We start from the raw sequence: 19,826 nt of genomic DNA on the forward strand, positions 1-19,826 counted from the left end.
CGTATACTGCTTTGGATATTAAATAGTTCTTCGAGAGATGGTTTGTCACTGTCATTTAGACACTTGTTCCACTCATTACTTAAGTTCTGGATGTTTTCATTTGTCTCATTTGTCCTCGTTTTGATTTATGGTTAATAACACTTCTTGGTCGGCCCACATCGCTCACATGCGGTGTGAGACAGTTTTAATTATTTGCTCCACAGGCTTTACTTTATCATACATTTCTCCGATGAACAACTAGTTCATTGTGTTTATTCGTTTAATTTTTGATTGCTAAATCTAACAATACTGTTACTGATGATGACTTTCATGCAGACTAAGAGTTGGGTTACGTACAGTTTTTATGAAATTTTACACCGGAGTCATGAGGTTGTGGGCTTTACAATAAGAGCATGAGACGTCTGGACATGTTTGCTCTTCTACCTAAGGGATCCAGGTCGGGCTTTGATTTCACGGTTGATTTAGAGTCTTATTCTATGTTTTACTTTGTTTAGTTGATCCTGTAACTAGATCTCCACAGCAGCAGAGCTGTTTCTATAGATACACTCTGCGTTGGAGCCCCTTTAGGAGAAGAAGTATATATTATTCTATGAAGTACAAGCTCAAAGTGAATTTACATTTAAATCGGAAAGTTGAAACAAATGTACGTATATTTATCTATTATATCAAGAGCAATTTGTCTTATGTCTTAGAGTCAGAGGAGGTTTAGCCATTTCCCGGTTTAGTAACTCCATTGTTAGGTCTCTGAAGAACTACATTTCCTTCATTCTGTTCCGATGAAGCACTTTATGGCTGTGTAATATCAATGACTAACAGGACTGTTCACTGTTTGGATTTTGGAGTCACATCAAAACCTTCACCCTTTATATCCCAACAATTATGCAGGAAATGAATGTGTCTGCAAACTAAGTAGTAACAGATAATGAAAAAAGATGCACCACCTTATATTAAACCTTGGTGTGTATACATAATACATAAGTGCAAAGTGCTGCCTATATGCCCTCCCTCCATGCTATAACACAATAATGCAATCTGCAGACTATTTGTCTTCATTACTGATAGTGGAAGGGGAGCAGACTAATGCTCCTGGCTACAGCCCTTTTTCCTCAGTTGTCCCTATCGCTGCCTGCATGCTCACCTCTTTACAACACTTGGTCTGGTGTTATTATTCACTGTAGGGCTATCTCCTGACAGGTATGCAATGGAATGTAAATTCCCTGCCTTGTTAAGGTGCTGGGAGGCTGTGTATTTGCGGTTTGGTTAATCACTCATCCCGGCTGTTGCCCCCGCCACCCTTTCTAGAGCGAACGCACACACATACACCTGCCATAGCCTCCTTCCTTCCTCCCTGAGTAGGTGATGGATGATCCTGGAGGTGAAGAGTGAGAAAGACATTTTTGAATTTGACCACATTAACAACGTGTGCTCGCATGACCATCGGTTTAAGCCTGCACCCTTTGGGTAACGCATGTGGCACACTCACTCACACACCCAGACACGGACACGCCACCACGGGAAACTTGAACCTCGTCGCAGCAGGAGTGGGCTCGAGGGCCGTTGTTACTTAATCTCCTTGCCCTCTGTTGCCTCCTAGTAACTCCTTTCACTCTGCTCCCGGCCAGCGGGGAATGTGTGTTTAACGGTGGAGATAAGAGAAGGTGCCGTCTGAAGTTGCTCCCCCTGGTCTCGGGGAGCTTTATGGTTTTTTAATGAATCTCCGCAGGCTTAACGACTCCGAAATCTGAGGCTCATGTGTAATGTCCCAAAATAAATAATTGATTCAGTTCCAGTCCTGCACTGGTTATTTGCGCCAGCTGTTTTGTTGGTGCCATGGTTCCGTCTCTCTCTCTTCGCTTGGACGATCCAGTCTCCCCCCCCCCGACGCTGTCTGTCACTCGCGACTCTGGCTCATCCTCCTGTCCTCTGCTGCAACGCCCTGCTGATAACCTTCCTGACAGCCCTTCTTTCTTGGGCCTCAAATGTGTCCTGCCGTCTTTCTCTGGGCGCCGCCACGGGTGTTATCTTCACTCACACACATTGGTCACACACAACAGAACTGTAAACCTTCCTCACAAAGTACAGAAGCAGCGCATCATCAGCGGCCAGACGTCCCTCCTCCACCACCCCCGTCCGCCCTTTTATAAAAGAGTGAGGGAAAGGCCTCGCTGTCATCTCATCCCATTCCTGTGGCACTTTCCTTTTTTTATACAAACACATGGTCTTTCATAACAGGTTTGGGCTTTGAAAGAGATCTGGACCGTATAATGTGATGGATACAGTATGAGGAGAATTATGAGGTGGCATTTTACTTGCCCCCTGAGCATTACACAGTTGTTATATGCAATAATTCCGGTGCCGATGGAACAGACACGTCTTCAGAGGAGGCTGGTTGTTGTGTTCAGAGCTTTTCCTGCTCATAATGTGCAGCGTAAACATCACAATCTTCCGGCTTGTATTGAATATGCATGCAATTAGCCAACCAAATTAAGCAGAACTAAATTAAATGGCGTTGGTGGCAACAAATGTAGTTGGTGATTTATGGCGCTGCAACTGTTTACAGTGATGTAGTGCCATTGGCTAATGAAAAGCCTGGGTAAACAAGCACCTGGCTTTAAAAATAGATGCGCGCCTAGAAGAACAAAGGGAAGGTAAACTCGGATAAAAAAAACAACTGTGGGGCTTTAGCTATTCAAGTGCTGTCATATAATTAATCAGCTGGAGCGTATGCAGCTCTCTGAATGCACCTACTCAAATTGGCGGTAAATCAAGGTGACGTCATGCCAGATTCGTACTTATCCAAATCTCGCTGGACACGTGAGTGAAACATGAAGCTGGATCTTCCTCTTCCAAGTCCTAACAAGGCCATGTTTGTAGAGTAAACCTGAGTGACGGGGCGCTTTGTCGATTTTCAGAATCGTTAATAGCCTCTATTCCTATGTCAACAGCAGGCTTTGTGTACTAATATGGATTGAGGATTATGCAGATGAGAGATAGCATATAGATCCAAACGCGATCAGATTAGATGACAAAGATGCGGTAATCTTTGGACGTATTTACATGGTCCTGTAGAGAAAGTCATTAGGCTCGTTAAGGTCTCTTTGTGTTCACTGTTCAAGAAAGTATAAAACAAACATGACTGTCATTTATCACAATAATCCAAATCAGATCCTTCAGATTGTAGAGCGTGGTCATGTATCTGGACAGTGTCTTGCTGCAGTTCCCTTTTTTTCAAACTAGTGCAGTGTCTGTTTTAAACCTGCCTGTTAGAAATGGGCTGCTTACTTGGCCTGTGGTGATACTGGTTGCAGCTTTTTTCAGAAAATATTAAAGTGAACTGCAGTAATTGAGCAGCAGCCAGTAAAGAGTTGTCATCACAGAACCAACATTGATGTCTTCAGGCCCCTGCTGCTACAGAGCGCTGGTCACATGTTAATTAAAATGTTAATTATATTGAATGTATCTTGAGTCCAAATCTAACCAAATTCAACACTGCACTACCTTGGGCCCTGAACAATACACATGCCAAGTGTGAAGCTGATAGGAAAATGAATTTATAGACATTTGTTCCAGAAAAGATTGTGGAATCCACTAGGAGCAAGTTAGAATATCAAATTTACACTGTTTGATTTTCAATGTTACTGACCCAATCATGCTCCTTCAGAACAGGAAGTGTAAACACCTTCAAATTGTGTGTTTTCAACATATTGAATATCAAAACCAAATTCCACAGGGCACTTTCTATGGTCCTTTAAAATACACACACCAAGTGAGATTTCTGGAATTAGTAAAAAAATGAGCCGTTTTCTATCCAGTTTCTAAAGTATTCCACCTGTTGGCGGACGTATGAAAATCTCTGTGGCAGCAGGATGAGCGTTCAGGGTCATCATGTATAAGCTCCAGTGTGTGTTTATCACTGAGGAATGCTAGATAGTGTAAAGATGGTCTCACCAATTACACGACATGCATTCATAGTCAATGATAACCGACAAGGGCCTTGGGACTGACAGCATTTCTGAATACATTCTAAGAGTTTCAGTCACACACTTTTCTAAAAACAAAACATCTGGATGGGCTTACCTTAACTCCCACACTGCTAAATGTAATTTTTCAGCTGTGCAGCCGAGCGAGTGTGAGTGTCACCCGCTCGTCCTCACTGCTAGGCTGCAGAGTGCAGGCAGCCTTCTGCTCCCCAAACAATTACACGCTAATCTGCAATGTGAAATGAGTATTAGGCTTTTAATCTCACAGGAAGAGAGGCCCCTACTTTACCCCAAAGTAGAGGAAGTTATATTATCTTCCAGAGTTTGTGACCTTCCGTCTCCATTCCCCACCGCTCCACCAAGGCACAGCTCACCCATCAGGAATAAACGGCGCGCTTCTCCTGCTTCCAGCCACCTTTCTCCAGATTACCCCCCTGACACTGCAGGCCCAGTGATTTAATTGCTTGTCAGACTGAATATTCGCCCGTTTTCTCCCTTTATATTGCTCGCGGATATTGCTTCTCATTAGCATGTCTTGTACCATCGCCGCGCTGCAATTCCTCGCAGGGGTGGAAGACAGACAAGTCCAGAAAATGACGCTCGTCCTCCCACTGAAAAGCAGCCTGTGTACCAGCCAGTAAAAAGCCTGTGTCACTCTAATGGTTGTGAATACAGCTGCATTATTTTTATCTTAGGCAGCTGAAGTGGCTCTAAGTCAACCAAGAGGGACGTTTTGGTCCTAGTGGAAATGTGACTTTAGAAATCTGACAGAAGAATTGTTTTCAATTCAATGTTAGATATTGAATTATTAGCAATCTTGAGCCCTTGACTCAGAGATACAATCTACAATTTTCCTATTAATCATCATACTGCAAAAATGTATGTTACTTTAATAAGCAAAACATGACCGAGGTTTTATAGATGGAAATAGGACAGTGTATGCGTGAAAGGGAAATGAGTGGGGGAAGATGTGCAGTGAAAGGCCGGTTAGGAACCGAGGGCTGGGATGTGGTCGCCCCATAAGCATCTTTTAAAGAACCTCTTCAACAACTTATTGTCGTGTCCCACAGCTTTGAATTCACTATCTTCTAATCTGGTGCTGTATTCCCCGTTGAGTCAAATGAGGCTGTTGTCGCCCGCACACGACTGATGTGACTGATGGAACTATTTAGCTGTCACACTGATGATTTCTTGGCGTGTTGATGCACTGGAGCGTCAGCTGACACTGAAGGGGTTTCTTGCCAATTTGAACCCATAGTTTAATCTGAATTGTATATTTCACCATATGATCTGATTTATTTGATCTTCTACCTTCACTTCTGATTTAATGTATACTTCTTTTTTATTTATTCAGTTTTTTGAATCTCGACTGATGTTCTTATTGGACTTACGGGAGGTTATGTGCATTATTTGTCTTCTTCTTCTTTTTCTCTTTTAGGAAACATATACAGTAAGAAGTGTTTCTGTTTTCTAGGTTTCCTGTTTTTCACTTTAAAGCAATGTCTTCCATTTGCAGCAGCAGTCTAATGAAATCACACTGAAATCAGTTCATCCTTAGATCTCCAGCCCCAAGGACACTCACGTTTATTGATTTCTTAATAGCAGGGTGCTGGAAGATCCTTGTTTGGGTATCGATGTAAAAACTATGTAAATAACAGTCACTGACTCCCAATCTGAACCTTCAGATGAACATTAGCAGTGGCTCTCCAGAGCTGCTGATGACAATATATCTTTATTAGCTTTGACTTCCTACACAAGCTTTCACTTGGATGGTGGAAAAGCATTGTCTCTCTCCATCCAAAGTTATTAAGTATCCTCAGCTATTTAACAAGTTGCCCTTCCTCAGTGACAGATGCATTTGCAAGAGCGCCTAATTCACTCTGCTAATACCCTGGGTGGACATTATTTAAGGGGTAAAGCCTGGCAAGTGTCCATTATCAGGATGGATTGCTGCGAGGTTTGTTCCAGTGAAGGATATTGTCTACATTGTTGTTTATCTTAACAGAGGCCTAAGGTCTTCTTTTTTTTTCCAAGCTGCACACTGAGACTAGCAGCAGACAGAAAAGCTGATGTTATGTATCACTGACTGTCTGTAGCTGAGCTGTGGGCAGTTTTATATTTCTTAGGCTGTACCCTTAAGGCAGATGAGACTAAAGTGGATTTGAGCCTTGAATCTGAGGATACTTCATGTCTGGGCGATGGAGAGGGGAAGGCTTAAAGGCCAAGCTTCTCAGGTGGGCTGAGGGTCCAATAGAATTTTATTGAATTTGAATCCAGACTCATTATGGATGCAAAACCTGTCAAGTCACTTTTAACTTTCATGCCTCAGTTCTTTAGTTTCCTTAATCAGCCTGGAACCAGCGATCAAACCCCTAACTTATCTTCCTTTTTCAGTCCTGTTGTATTCCTTCCTCCTCTAGTCTCCAGCTGCTGCTGATTCTTGGATCAGAACTTACTGTAAATCCGCTTTCTGTCCCGATGCTGGCATCTTCAGCTCTTATCTTACCTTTCCTCCTTTTTCTCTTTTTCCTCCCTCTGTTTGCTGTCATTGCTTCCCTTTCTTCGCTCCCTCTGTGGTTGTTCATATATGCCTCCTGTCACTGTCCTGTCCTTCCCTCCATCTCTCCTCTGGTGACTTGGGTAACACTTGCAGTAGAGATTAAAGTGAACAAGGACCTACCATGGCCCCCTCCTGTCGGCCAACTCAACACCAGACCTCCTCTGGTGGAGGAGCAGGAGTCTCCCTCCCAGACACCTCAGCCCTCGCCAGGACAGACGACCTGTGACCAGCACCACCATGGTGGGTGTTGGTGTTCACATTGTCCAGTGTCTTTTCTTCAAGTTACCGTCCCCTCCCGGTCAGTCTTTCCCTTGTCCATCCATCCATCTTCCCAATCATCCATCCGTTCATCCGTCAACATCTTCCAATGTGGCTGTCTGTCCGTCTCTCTGATTTCATTATCGTTTAGTAAAGTACGTGTGTGTTTGTGGGTTTTTATTCTTCATTTAAAAGTGTGGTCTTTCAGTTTGAGAACAGGATTTGTTGATGTCAAATTTGAGATTTTGTAGTTGTCTCCCTCAAAAACATACACTTGGTCTCAAATAGCCCCATTTTGTGCTTAAATTTGCTCTTCTTGTGCGCAAACTGTGAAATTGTCATGCCTTTATTGTGGATGTGTTAGCTTTACTTATTTAAGAGTCTTGTATGTTTCTTTAACTAGGTTCATGCACCTCTTTTAGAAGTAAGGCCAACTTACGCACAAGTCCACCTGGCCTTGTATTGGGGTATTTTGACAGACTTGTTGCACACAAAAATCCATGCACAGAGCAAAAACTCTTGGAGCAGACGTTTCAGCTAGGTGCGAGGCGAAGAGCTGAAGCTGGAGTGCAGGAAATCTGTCCAATCAACAAAATATCTGAGTGCAAGCACATAGTATGAGCACGAGCAGAGCAAATCTGAGCACAAGCACGCAATATTTTTGTTCAAGTGCAAAGTTTTGAGAAAAAGCATTACATTAAGTCCTGCTCTCTAACTGAAAGACCATGCTCTTGAATGAAGAGGGGGAAAAAACCCATGTGTGTGTGCTCCCACTAAATCAGTAGCTGTAACCATGAAAGGTTGCATATTCCTATGAAAGCATTCCTTTAATTGTGCTGGTCAGTAATGACTGACTTAAAGAGTCAACATCTTTTAGAGGCACTTTATAATGTGAATTCAGGTATTCACTCAGTAACGGCTGTACTTTTCCATCTGGATTACATGTGGCAGAAAATCTCTAAGTCTTGTGCAGGTTTTAGGGCTGAAGGCTCATTAGTTTTAATTGTGCTCAACTGCCTTCTGCATGCATAATTGCCATTTGCTGTGACCCCCATTTCCTCTTGTCAACATACTCATAACCGTCCCAGATGTCCCTCTGGTTCGCTGTTTTCCACAAGTGGCTTACATGAGCAGATAAACCCAACTCATTTCAGGCACTGGCTTGAGTCTCCTCACCCCAAGTTCAGCCATATTTACCATCTTATCAACCACAATGGACTCTAGTGATTCATCTATTTTCAACCAGTGGTGCCTTTTTGTTGACTTTTGAAGCCGTTCCCCACACTCACACTCTGACTGCTGTAATTACCCATGGAAAAGAGGGACGTGCAGCAGAACTAATGCCAGGAATGGGATTTCCCCTGGCAGAGTGGGACGACTTAGATCCAGGCTGTGTAAGAGGACACCTCTCTGTGCTGCAGGCGAGGACAGGGCAAGGAGTTGATTTATGTCCATAAATCCATGGGAAGGGTTCTGGTTCCCTCTGTGATGTGAGCGGGTTTAAGATTGGCGTCCAACTGTAAAGTGATCCTCTCTCAGTCTGAGCCAGGACGGCCCTGCTCTACATCTTTGGGGTCAGAGGTCACTTCGGCAGACGCAGGGGGGCCGAGTGACCCTCCGTGACCCCTGTGAATACAGTTACTATGCCCTCTGTTGACCCCAGTGTACAGGCAGACCCTCAGTCACACACACCGGACATCACTCATCCATTATACACAGGATTGCTTACACACTCACAACTGGCTCAGCCGTGAAGAGCTAAGCTGTATTGTGTTTATTCAAGGCTGTTGTGTTTAACTCTAATAAAGACCAGGATTAAGAAAAAAATTATATCCATCTCAGTTCAGGGAAATCTGTCTTATTTTTGTTCTATTATCACAATTTATATGAGGCTTGACAGGGCTTATATTACATCTACATATAAATGGAGGCCACTTTTGTGGGAGTATAATGAAAGGCTTTTTCCCTTTGTTTTTGACAGGAATTAATTATTCACACTTTTAGGCTTTTCTTTTACCTTCCACTTCCTCTAATCAACAGTAAGAAGAAGAAATGAAAAGATATCCCGATTTAATTTAGAAAAAGAACCGCTAGCTGACACTTGGGTGGGTCATCGTTGCAGAAAACCTAATTAGAATGTAATTTGGGGGATTTATACAATAGAAGCAATTATATTCCTAGATGGGGAAATCAGAAGGGATCAAACTTCAGAGCTCTAAAAATCAATTATTAAAATCTATCTAACAAATCATTCTTTTTGTTCCCAATACACAACAAAAAAGAAAAGGGTTTATTCAAAGGTAGCAGTTCAGGGGGTTGCTGAGCGCTTGTTCCAGTATGTAGTGCATTTTAATGAGATGCAAATCTGCTTATCATTTCACACGTTCGAGCTGGAAAACTTAATTTTCCCCTCACAATATAGCAGCTGACGGCTCGCCTCGCCCCTCAGACTCGTCATCGTTTTTGATAGGAGAACCATTAGTACATGAGAATTAATTATCCAGCTTGATTAGATGAATTTGTGCAGGAGTGTGTGCAGAGGCGGAGTTGACAGGTTGTTCAGAAGCCTCAGTGAAGGTAACTTTATGTTCTGTCGCTCCACCGGGCCCTGCATTGAAAACAAGCCTGTTGAGAGTGAGGAGAGTGACGCACTGGATACCTTTACTAGTCAGTTTATTGTGTTTTTTTTTCTTCTTCCGAGTTGTTATGGTATTATCACCTCGCCCGAGGAGGTTTTATTTTCTCAAGGGACTCCTGTGAAACCTGGTGGAAGATGCGGTACTTCAATTTTTTGTGTGGATTCAGATCAGAGCATGCATCCAGGATTTTTTCAATTTTTTCACTGCTATAGAATAATTCAATGATGAAGATATCTGTGAGTGTGTGAAGTTTGGTGCAGCTTGATTGAATGTAAGGGTGGAGGTATGATCTCTACTGAGTACCATTCTAGTTTGGTCTTGTATTACATCATGTTGCGTTGGTGGCAGTGTCATCACTGAAAAGTCATTTTGACCCCTGTGTTTATCAGCTCCCTACTTTCACACACTGCCCCTCCCAAACCTCCTCTATTGTTTCATATACAGGAAGATGTGCGTCTGAAGGAGAAGCCAGAAGTCCCCGTGTGACTGACATTTCAATCTGAAACACAGATTCCATTTGCTGAACTTAACAGGCAACAATACCGATGACACACACAAATGCCGCTACCCGTTTACACACACTTCTTTGTGTGTGAATGTGTGAAGGCATGTGTGTGTTGTCTGTGACATTCGTGCACACTCCTGCCTCTCTTAAGCCGCCTCTCAGGGCCTTTGTTCTCCCTCGGCCCAATCCTCTCTTCAATCTCCCGTGGGCCATGTCTGTCGGACTGTGCGCTCCAGAGAATGAAAGGAGAATGGGTTTCGTCCACTCCCATTGATATTCACCCTTAAAACATAATTCCGCAACTGTCTGAAGCTGGCGAGATGGCCGGTGATCGAAGCTGACATGCTATACCCCTCACACTTCAAAATAAAACGAGAGCTTTTGTTCAGTTTGGAGGCTCTTACTCTCTTCAAGGTAATACTCTTCTTGTAGAGCTATACACTCTGCCTCTGGAAAAGTCTCCGCTCTGACAGGAAAGGTTGACGGGGTGAGCTCCGCCGAGAATAGCCACTCAACCCGTTTCTAAGTGGAGGAGGAAAAAAGGTTTAATCAAGGTCAAATAAAGCACTGATTGTCTTGAATTCGTGGAAAGGGAAGGAATTAGAGTGTGTTCGCTGGGAGAGAGGTCGAAATGCGAGGAGCTGAGGGAGCTTTAGATAGACTGAGAGATAGTGTGTGGTGGAGGCAAGATAGCAAATTCTAGCCGTGGATGTTTAGAATAAAAAATACATGTTCAAAGTGTAAATTTATATTTGCAGGCAGGAAACGTCAAACTATTTAGTTGCAAGAAGTGACACAATCAGTGACAGACTGAGATAACAGATCAAACCTGTCACTGCTCTAGCTCTCCTCCATTTGGTGCAGGCATTCCACCAGTCCCCTCATCCCTCTATCTTTCTCTGTCCTTGACGTGTAAACACACAGAGAAACAGACAAGACGGAGTGAGGAGAGATGGGGCCAGAGAGGGTGAGGTGGAAAGATCAAAAGAGTAGGTGAGGAGGAGAGAAAGCGCGGAAGGGGCCCGACACTCGTATGCAAACAGAAAGAGAAATTGAAAGTGAAGGAAGGAGAAGGAGGGAGCAATTGGCTGCGTCTACATATTGTGATCTGTCAGCGATGACGGGGATGAGCAGAGCAAACATGCATCTCCCTTGTCCCCTCGGTCAGTTTCCATGGAAACGCTATCTCTCACCCTTACACATATACTGTACGCTCATGCCACTTGCACCATGTTCCCGGCAGTCGGCATGTGGTTCTAATAGGCCGCCTGCAAAAGTCGACAACTCATGGGATCTGTCATGATGACTTACATGTGGCACCGTTTGAGTGCCTGTGGTCCAAACATCCGACCTATGAGGACGTGAAGCTTAAGCTCACAGTCCTCCATGAGTCTGAGGTTAGAGCCACAGTTTACCCAGCTGTCACACAACGGTGCAATCTTAATTCGGCATTTTAAGTCCCGGCCGTAGCTCTTTAATGAACAGAAGGGCAGCGGCAGAGATGACAATGGTTGCTGGAGTAATTTGGAATAATCACTTCCATGAGTTTATGTTGAGGGAAATGCATCAGTGGGCTCAAGGCCAGACGGTTCAACCTGAGTGTGGAGGTGAAGAGGAGCCCCTGGTGGTTGGGGTTGAAACAACAGCTTTCCTTCTGTGTGTGCCCTCAAAGGCAATGAAGGGAAACATACATTCAGATTCAGTGTACAAGTAAAAGTCTTTCAGTCAGGGGCTCCAGAAAGTCATCAAATCGATATGCAAAATCATGAAATGACAAATGTGATATGTAAGAATAAAAAATTAGCTTTTACAAACTAAATTTTAAATAAAACTTTCTCAAATCTTTATTTTAAATATTCAATATAGTTGTTAGATACTGTTAGATACTTAGGCACACTAACCTAAAATATTGAGGTATTCTAGGTCAACAACAACATTAACTGATCATGTGTATATATTTGAAAACCTTGTGGATCTAAAAGGTAGCAGGTTAACATATCTGCCCATCGTCTGATGTCCAATCAGCCTCTGTGGGCACATTTGAGGCTTCTGGTATAGACAGTGGATATCTGGACCAAGACTTCCATTCACAGAACACTGTTTACAGTCAGACTAGTTCAAAGAGCCATATGTTTCTCCACACAAAATTAACAGTGATACTTTTGGAGATGTTTAGGTCCAGACGACAATTGGTCTTTATTAACAGCTATCTGGACTTACAGTCAGATAAATTAAAAAGCAGATTCATTTCAGTCAGGGCGTTCTGCCTCTTTTCTACTCCACACGGACTGTTTACACGCGGGCAGCCAAAGCCAGCTGGAACCTGATTGGCCAAACCAGAAACAAAAAGCAGCCCCAAAATCTTGTCCCTCGCCTCCAGATTCTGCATATTCACATGCTGAATCTGCTAATAGAGATTACCATATCTGCAGTGTAGAAAGTAATGTATTTCTCTCCTCAGGATTGATCTAAAGATGTCAGGTTACAGCACTGCAGCTTAACTGCCTCAGTAGAAGATGTAAATATAACTAAACCATTCAAATATAAGCTTATAACTCTTCAAATTCCTTTCAAAGTCCATTGGCAGAAGAGAATTTGTGATTTTTGCAATTTGTATGTATCTTTACACCTCAGGTTCTACAGAAGATCATATGTTTTCCCATTCAGCCCGACTTAGAGTAGGCGCAGTAAAATGTTGACATGATGTCTCTTGTAACTTGAATTGACTGATGTCAGCCCTTCCACTCAGTGACATATAGGAAGACTTGACAAGCTCACGGACTACACACAGTGTAACGCAATCCTCTGTTTGAAATGCACAGCCTAGACAGTTGCGGGCCCTGTCTCCATCGACAGATCGCAGTGCCTGTCTGTCTGTGCTGTAGCTGCCATGCTCAGATCCAGTAATTAAACACGAGACACAAAACTGTCCATTAGCGACACAGAGCTGCTATCCAGAAGCTTCAAACTTCACTAACTGCTTCCATCAAAGACTCAGCTTTGATATGTTGATTTTAAACCTTAAAGCAGAAAATAATCTCCAGCTAAAGCTTGGCGTACGGTTGATGGAGGAAGCTGGGCCTCCGTTATTGCCTGAGATGCATGTCAGTGGCTCTAAATAGGTCTACTCAACACCGCGGGTGCTGGGACATCAATTACAGTGATGGATGGCGTAGAGAAAAGGGCAAAAAACACACATGTACACACATCTAAATGACCACAACACCACTCCAAGATCCAACTGTAGAGCTTATCGGTCTTTACGCCTCCACAACCCTCTCTAACCAGAAGTACACATTCACTATCACATGTCCTCGTGAACATAATCTCCTCTTTTGTTCTCATGTTAGCTTTTGTAAATAGGCCTTTTTCACTTGTGTGCTGATTGGCTGTGAATTCGCCCATGACCTTCACCAGTCCTGTCATGAGCACAGGTCAGCTCCAGCCCCCACATAGTTTAACACAGTTCCCTGTGAGGCTGCCAGGAGCTCGTCCTGTCCACAGTTTACCGTGAGAGTTTTGAAAAGCCAGGTTAATGTTTCACTTGCTGGACTTGTACGTGGGATTTTTGTGTTTGTTTGTGTGTGTACTATTTAGGACCTTGTCAGGATCAGTACACCTGATGGGGACCAAGGTCTGGTCCCAATAACGCTTCATTTTTTTTTATAAAGTTACCTTTTTGTTTCCGTTCACTCCTTATAACCAGGAAGCTCAGATTGAGATACAATATCTGTTCTGTCAGGGAGTTTTAGCCACGATGGGCAGCAAAAGTTTCATATATAACAAAAAAAACATACTAAAACACAGCAAACAAACTAAATTGGCTAACCAATGGTAAAAATCTATTAAATTCAAAATGAAAAAGCAGATGCTCAAAACAATTACATTGTTTCATGAAAACAAAACGGATCTATAAAGATCTCATATCACATACTGTATATATAGTATATGTGCGCCTGCATGTAAAGTAGTTTAGTTGGATAGTTTGGAGGAAGTTCTCAGTGGAATGTGTACACAGTGGGGAAGTATTGATGTATGACTGCTCCATTGTGAATGTGCACATGTTCACTCGGATGAGTTACACAAATTAACTGTGTGTGTGTGTGTCTGCGCGCTCAGTTCTCACACACTGCTGATCTAGTTCAGTAGAGTCATGTAACAGCACTTTACATCATAACCTCTACAAATGTCTCCTTCCTCTTAAGCACACTATTGTTTTCAAGTGACCTTAAACTGAAATCTATCTCAGCTGTGGATGTTTTTTATTTTTTTATCCATCCAGAATAAAATCTGTCAGCTGATGTATTGTTCTTGTATTACAGTCCAGTTCGATGGCGTGGACAAGTCTCGAATGTCTCCGACTAAGGATGGGAAAAATCGCCCGCTGCAGCGACACTCCAGCAGCTGTCTGGTCAACACTAAAATGACGTCGCTGGACCACTGCAGCTCCTCTCTAGGGGAGCGCATTGACCCCACCATGGCCCTGGAAAGCCAGTTGTGAGTCAGGACTAAGTGTTGTCTTGTTACGACTACAACTTTGTGTACAGTTTGTGCTCAATAGAAAGTTGGAGCCTTGTTATTTGATTACATTTGTTCTATTTTTGCTGTATTCTCACCATTCTTCTATCCCCTCCTCTCTCTGTTTCCCATCTCTCTCTGTAGCTGGTACCATGGAGCGATCAGCCGGACAGATGCAGAGTCTCTGCTCCGGCTGTGTAAGGAGGCCAGCTATCTGGTGAGAAACAGCGAGACCAGCAAGAACGACTACTCCCTCTCCCTCAAGTAAGGACAGCCATTGCTAATGAGCCACATACTGTACAGTATGATAAGATACACAAGTGCACATGATAGCTGGGTGAAAAAAAATAACTGCACAGGCGCCATACAATCTAGTCTGATAAAGTGTTGGAGGGTAAATCAAATCCCACGTCTCTAGTGTCTCAGCAGCTACACACAGTTCTAGGTGGATTATCATATGCTCTGTCTGCAGAGGTCCTTGTGGACATATGCCCCAATAGTCTGCTGACTCTGCATATTCAGTACAGTAAACATTTTCACCTTTCAGACTTACATCCTGCCCGTCTGTGGCCGTCCACCTCCCCCTGGTAACCCCTCTGACATTGTCGACTCCTCCATTTTTTTGACGTGCCCACATCTCCGTTAATCTTCAGCGACTCCTGATCTCTACAACACACTTCAGGGAGTTCACTTGGTAGAGGTTACGATAGCTTGAAGGGCCACAAAGGGGTCACATCCTGTTATTTTTGACAGCAAGAAAGAGACAGATTTGGTTTTGGTTTACTGATTTTCACCTCCATCCACTGTCAGGACCAGGGGCCAGGACACAATGTCAGAAGAATATAGCTTACGTTTTTTTTTTTTATGTCAGAGCAGCTGCCAAAACCACTGTGAAATAAAAATGTCTCTTTTATTTAATGCTAGTATTTGTTTTGGCAAATACTCTTTTCAAATGTACTTACTATGAAGTCCATTTTGCAGTAAGAGACCATGTGACATTTAGACAAATCCTGCGCAACCTTTAGATGAGATAAAAATTGTTAATTAGCCTTTGTTATTACAACAGAACTAATGTAGCTGGAGGTTTGAATGTCTTGGCAGCGAAACATGATACTTTTCACTGCTCCATTCTCTTCACATTACTGTAGCTGACTGCTCATCTAAAGACCCTTCTTCACTGACTGTGCGACTGCTTCTTCTGCTTTACTGACTAATATGAGTCCTGAACTAATAGCTAGCTACTGGCTGTGACTGACCACAAACAGAAGGCATTAAATGTCTGTCTCATTGCTTGAGTACGAAGCCCCTGAAACAACCATATTTCAAAACATGTCGCCCCACATGAACAGCCCAAACCAGGAGGATGACAGTCAAGGAGGAAAAGCAAGGTGGTTTTATTTTATAAAGCACATTTCATACACAGAGGTAGATTCAAGGTGCTTTGCAGGGACATTAAAAACAACGCAGACAGAAATAACCATTTAAATCTATTTTTAATCAAAATAAAAGAGATTAAAAAGAGCAGAGGGTTAATAGATAAAATGAGCTAAAAGAAAAAAAATGTAATAAATTGAAAATAATACAAATAAGATGGATATAAATGTGTAAATAAATATAATAATAATAATTATAATAAAATATAACATTTACTACATCCCCATTTCATATATAAAGATACATAAAAGCAATGGGGACCAAAACCATAACGAAATACTATGAACGGCTGTGAACAAGCTTTTTATTGCTTAGTATTCATCCTGAAGGCAATACAGACTACAGTCGTTTCATCAGGATAGTCAACGGCTATTAATCTGAAATTGACAAAACTATTCCGTAGATGTGTTGCCTTAATGTCGTCCTGAGCATAAAGTTCGAAACCGAATTAAAGGACAAAAACAGCATCATATCCCTAAGAACCAGTAAACCATGAAGCAGATGTCTGAGTAATGAGGCCCAAGTGAACTTGACCTTTGTCTTTAGTGTATGTGGTACAAAATAATACAGGGAGGGATTTTGATTAATGTTCTTCTAATGAGCTTGAAGTAGTCTCACACAGCATATGTACTAGATATGACAGGTGTGTAAATTGCCATGAGATAATGAATGTTGTGATTTGTCACTATGCAAATACAATTCAATTCAGCTCGGGGGCGCCAACACATGATTTTATATTATCATATATATTATGATATTATAAGTTTGACAGAATTAATTAATCCATCTCCGTATTGTAGTGCAAAGGAGATAGGAGATGACCCAATGCTGAGGATTTTACTTTCACATTGGAAATCAGCGATTCCTGTTGCGTTATTGTTTGTTTGTTTTCTTTTTTTCAAAATAAAACCAGTCCACACTGGGAAAGTGCTGAATCAATTGCAGCTGAAATATTATTAACAGATTCAATTAAACCAGGCAAAAATCAGAGCATGTGTTTAAAACTGTTTAAAGCGTTCTGCTTGATAACGTTCTTACCATCGTTATGTATTTACACTAACTCACATCCCACAGCCATCCAGCTGACCCTCAGTAATGAGCTGTATGACTGGAGCAGATAGAGGAGAAGGGTAAAGTGGTTTACTTACAGGAAGCTCAGTTGAAAGCTCACAGTTACACTTCATTTTAGCTTTACCATATCCTTGCCACTCACCCGCCTCTCTGACCTGAAGGCTACAGTTTGGAGAAACTAAAAGCAGGTTGTGAAACGACTTCTGTGACACACATAGTAACTGTTTGTCACACTGACGAAGTAGAAGAAGATTAAAAAAAAGAAAAGCCACGCTGAGAAGCTCGTGTTAGTTTCGGTGCAGCAGAGGTATTTGATCTCTGTGACTCAGTGGGAAGTGTAGCAAAGGATGTCCAGCTGAGGTGCTTTTACCCCGTCTGCCACAGACTTGACTCCAGGGCTAAACCCTAAAGGTTGTTAAGCAGGATGTGGGCTTTAGCAGGCTTTGGATATGATGGACAATTAGTTGACAAAGCTGTAAAGAAATAACCTTCACACCAAGTTAAGTTGTGTCTTTTTGTTCCTTTGTAATAACACTGCGAACGGCTCACAATTTTGAGCCTTTACAAACTGAATATATTGCACCTCTACAGGATTAAGAAAACGTTTCTTGGAGGTTCCTGCTTCTCTTTCTCTGTGTGTGTGCATGTTTGTAGACACCGATGTGTGTAAACTCGGATCTTGAGAAACAAGGAGCCTAGAAAGCAATCAGGTGGCTGGTTCGTGGGAATGACAGGTGTCACCACACTGCAGGCGGAGGTGATCCTGAGTTCAGCCTTCTCGCACGCCTCCCCTGCTGCCACGCTGAAAATTAGAGGGGACCCGAGGTGCAGATGCTCCATGTCTGAGGTTGCTGAAAAATGTATAAGGCCATGAGGTGGCACGTACGTGTATTGCATTATTGATAAAGACAGACGTCGCTGAGACCTCAAGCCTCAAGAGAACTCTGGCACTAAGAGAAAGCATTTTCTGTCTACTGTGCCGTCCTAACCCCTTGTTTCTTTCTTTTCACTTGCCCCTCAACACCCTACACGCCCATCCTTCCTCTGTTTCATCTTTCTGTGGAGAGAAATCTTTTAGGTGTTTGAGACATATTAAATCCCTCACAAGTCTCTCGGAGCCCCGTGTCATCCCGTGTCTCACCTCACGAGAGAGCACTGCACAGCGTGTTTCCATCGGCTGAGCAGAGAAACTGTTAGTGAAAGAAGAAAATCTCTCCAACAGAAGCTGTTTGATGCCAGAGCACAGTAACAGACAGAGATATAGTCAGTTTAAGGGCATACAAAGAATCTTTGCATCTGCCATTGCACTCCTCTTCTTTCCTTGTGCTTTTGTGGTGTTTTTGTTAATTGTTTAGACGGATCCATACAGGGAAAAGATCTGATTTCCTGTATGTGACCCACCTGAGATCAATGACACAAATCTAAGTTACACCTGGCAATCTAAGCCAATGGCAAAACATCACATTTACTGTACTTCTGCTAAGGAGGTTGTGTTTTCACAAAATCCTGGTTGGGTGGGTGGATGGTTCAATAGTTAGATAGTTGGATAACTGGATGGGTGGTTGGGTGATTGGATAGTTGGCTGGGCATGTTGGTTGGGTGGTTGGATGGTTTGTTGGTTTGTTGGTTTGTTGGTTTGTTGGTTTGATTGTCAGCAGGATGACGCAAATACTATCAAATCGATTTGTAGAAAACTTGGTGGTGATGATGGGACACGTGCTAAGAAATGACCGATTCGATTTTGGCCTGGTTCTGAATGGAGAGTCAGGAAAAGAAATCTATGATTGTGTGAAATTTGGGACGGGTCCAAATGAATATCTGGATTTAGCTGAGGTGGGAAAAAAAATCATGGGGGGGTTACATTTTTTTCAGCCATTGTAGAGCAACACATAGTACTAGAAACCTGTAACTACCAGCACTTGTAGCTGAGATAATGTTGCTTCTTTAGGGAATCAACAGTTTATATGCATCTTTTATGGTTTTAGAACTATGTCCAAATAAACGTGACAGATTTGGTGTGGAATCTAAAGGGACTGTTTGGCCTGTTGTGTTCTTCTGACTCCCATTCCAGAGTTTCATTGTTCTTGCTTCATCCATTAAACATATTAAACTAATGGACGATGATAGATTTAGTCTCTAAACCTTCTAAGGCTGCTTTATACCACTAACTTCACTAAAAATCTGTTATTCATCCGTTGTGTCATACAGAGTGGTAGGGATCATCCTTGTAGACTTATTCAAATTGTGTTCATATGAAATAATTGTCACACAGGATATCTGATGCCCAGTAATGCTTAAAAAGGTCACCGCATCTGCCTAGGATCATTATCTTTTGGCTGACGTCTTTGTTTTTTTGTTTTTTTTCTGTTGCCATGGATTCATAACACTGAGAGCATCGTTCATGCAGCAATTCAATATGTAGAAGGTGGAGATAAGGGTTGATTGCTGTCAGGCTCTTCCTGCTCTGAGGTCTACAGGGCTCAAATCAAAGTCATAAACCTCAATAAACAGGACAGCAGACCTCCCCCGGAGAGATTCATTCTGATTAGACAATAGAGGGCCACAAGCACGAGGATATGATAACACCACAAAGGCTTGTCCGCTCTAAAATAGTCATTTTATCAGCAGCCTTGTTGTATTGCTCCGTTCTCCTGATTTCTAACTCTGCAGGACCGTAACGTGATAAGCTGCCCTGAACGGCGACTGGGAGCCAGCTGGGAATCTAAAAATGATGCTATTGATGTGTTTGCCATTTCAAGTGTAGCTCAGTGTAACCTGACGCCCTGCCTCCCCGAGCTCAGCATGAAGATTCATCAAATGCACTTAGAAGGGAGGATTATTTTCTTTTTATAAATGACCTC

At 42.6% G+C, this 19,826-nt stretch overlaps 1 protein-coding gene across 4 annotated transcripts in view; it reads left to right on the forward strand.

Moving 5' to 3' along the window:
• Positions 1-19,826, forward strand: part of zgc:158464 (uncharacterized protein LOC791139 homolog) — a 98,624-nt gene that overhangs the window by 75,015 nt on the left and 3,783 nt on the right. For all 4 annotated transcript variants that reach the window (XM_061068093.1, XM_061068096.1, XM_061068094.1 and 1 more), the window contains 2 exons: positions 14,265-14,439; positions 14,605-14,724. In XM_061068093.1, coding sequence (XP_060924076.1) covers positions 14,265-14,439; positions 14,605-14,724 — 295 coding nt within the window. The remainder of the gene's footprint in view (positions 1-14,264; positions 14,440-14,604; positions 14,725-19,826) is intronic.

This window comes from Limanda limanda, chromosome 3 (genome assembly GCF_963576545.1).
Source record: "Limanda limanda chromosome 3, fLimLim1.1, whole genome shotgun sequence".
Classification (NCBI taxonomy): domain Eukaryota; kingdom Metazoa; phylum Chordata; class Actinopteri; order Pleuronectiformes; family Pleuronectidae; genus Limanda; species Limanda limanda.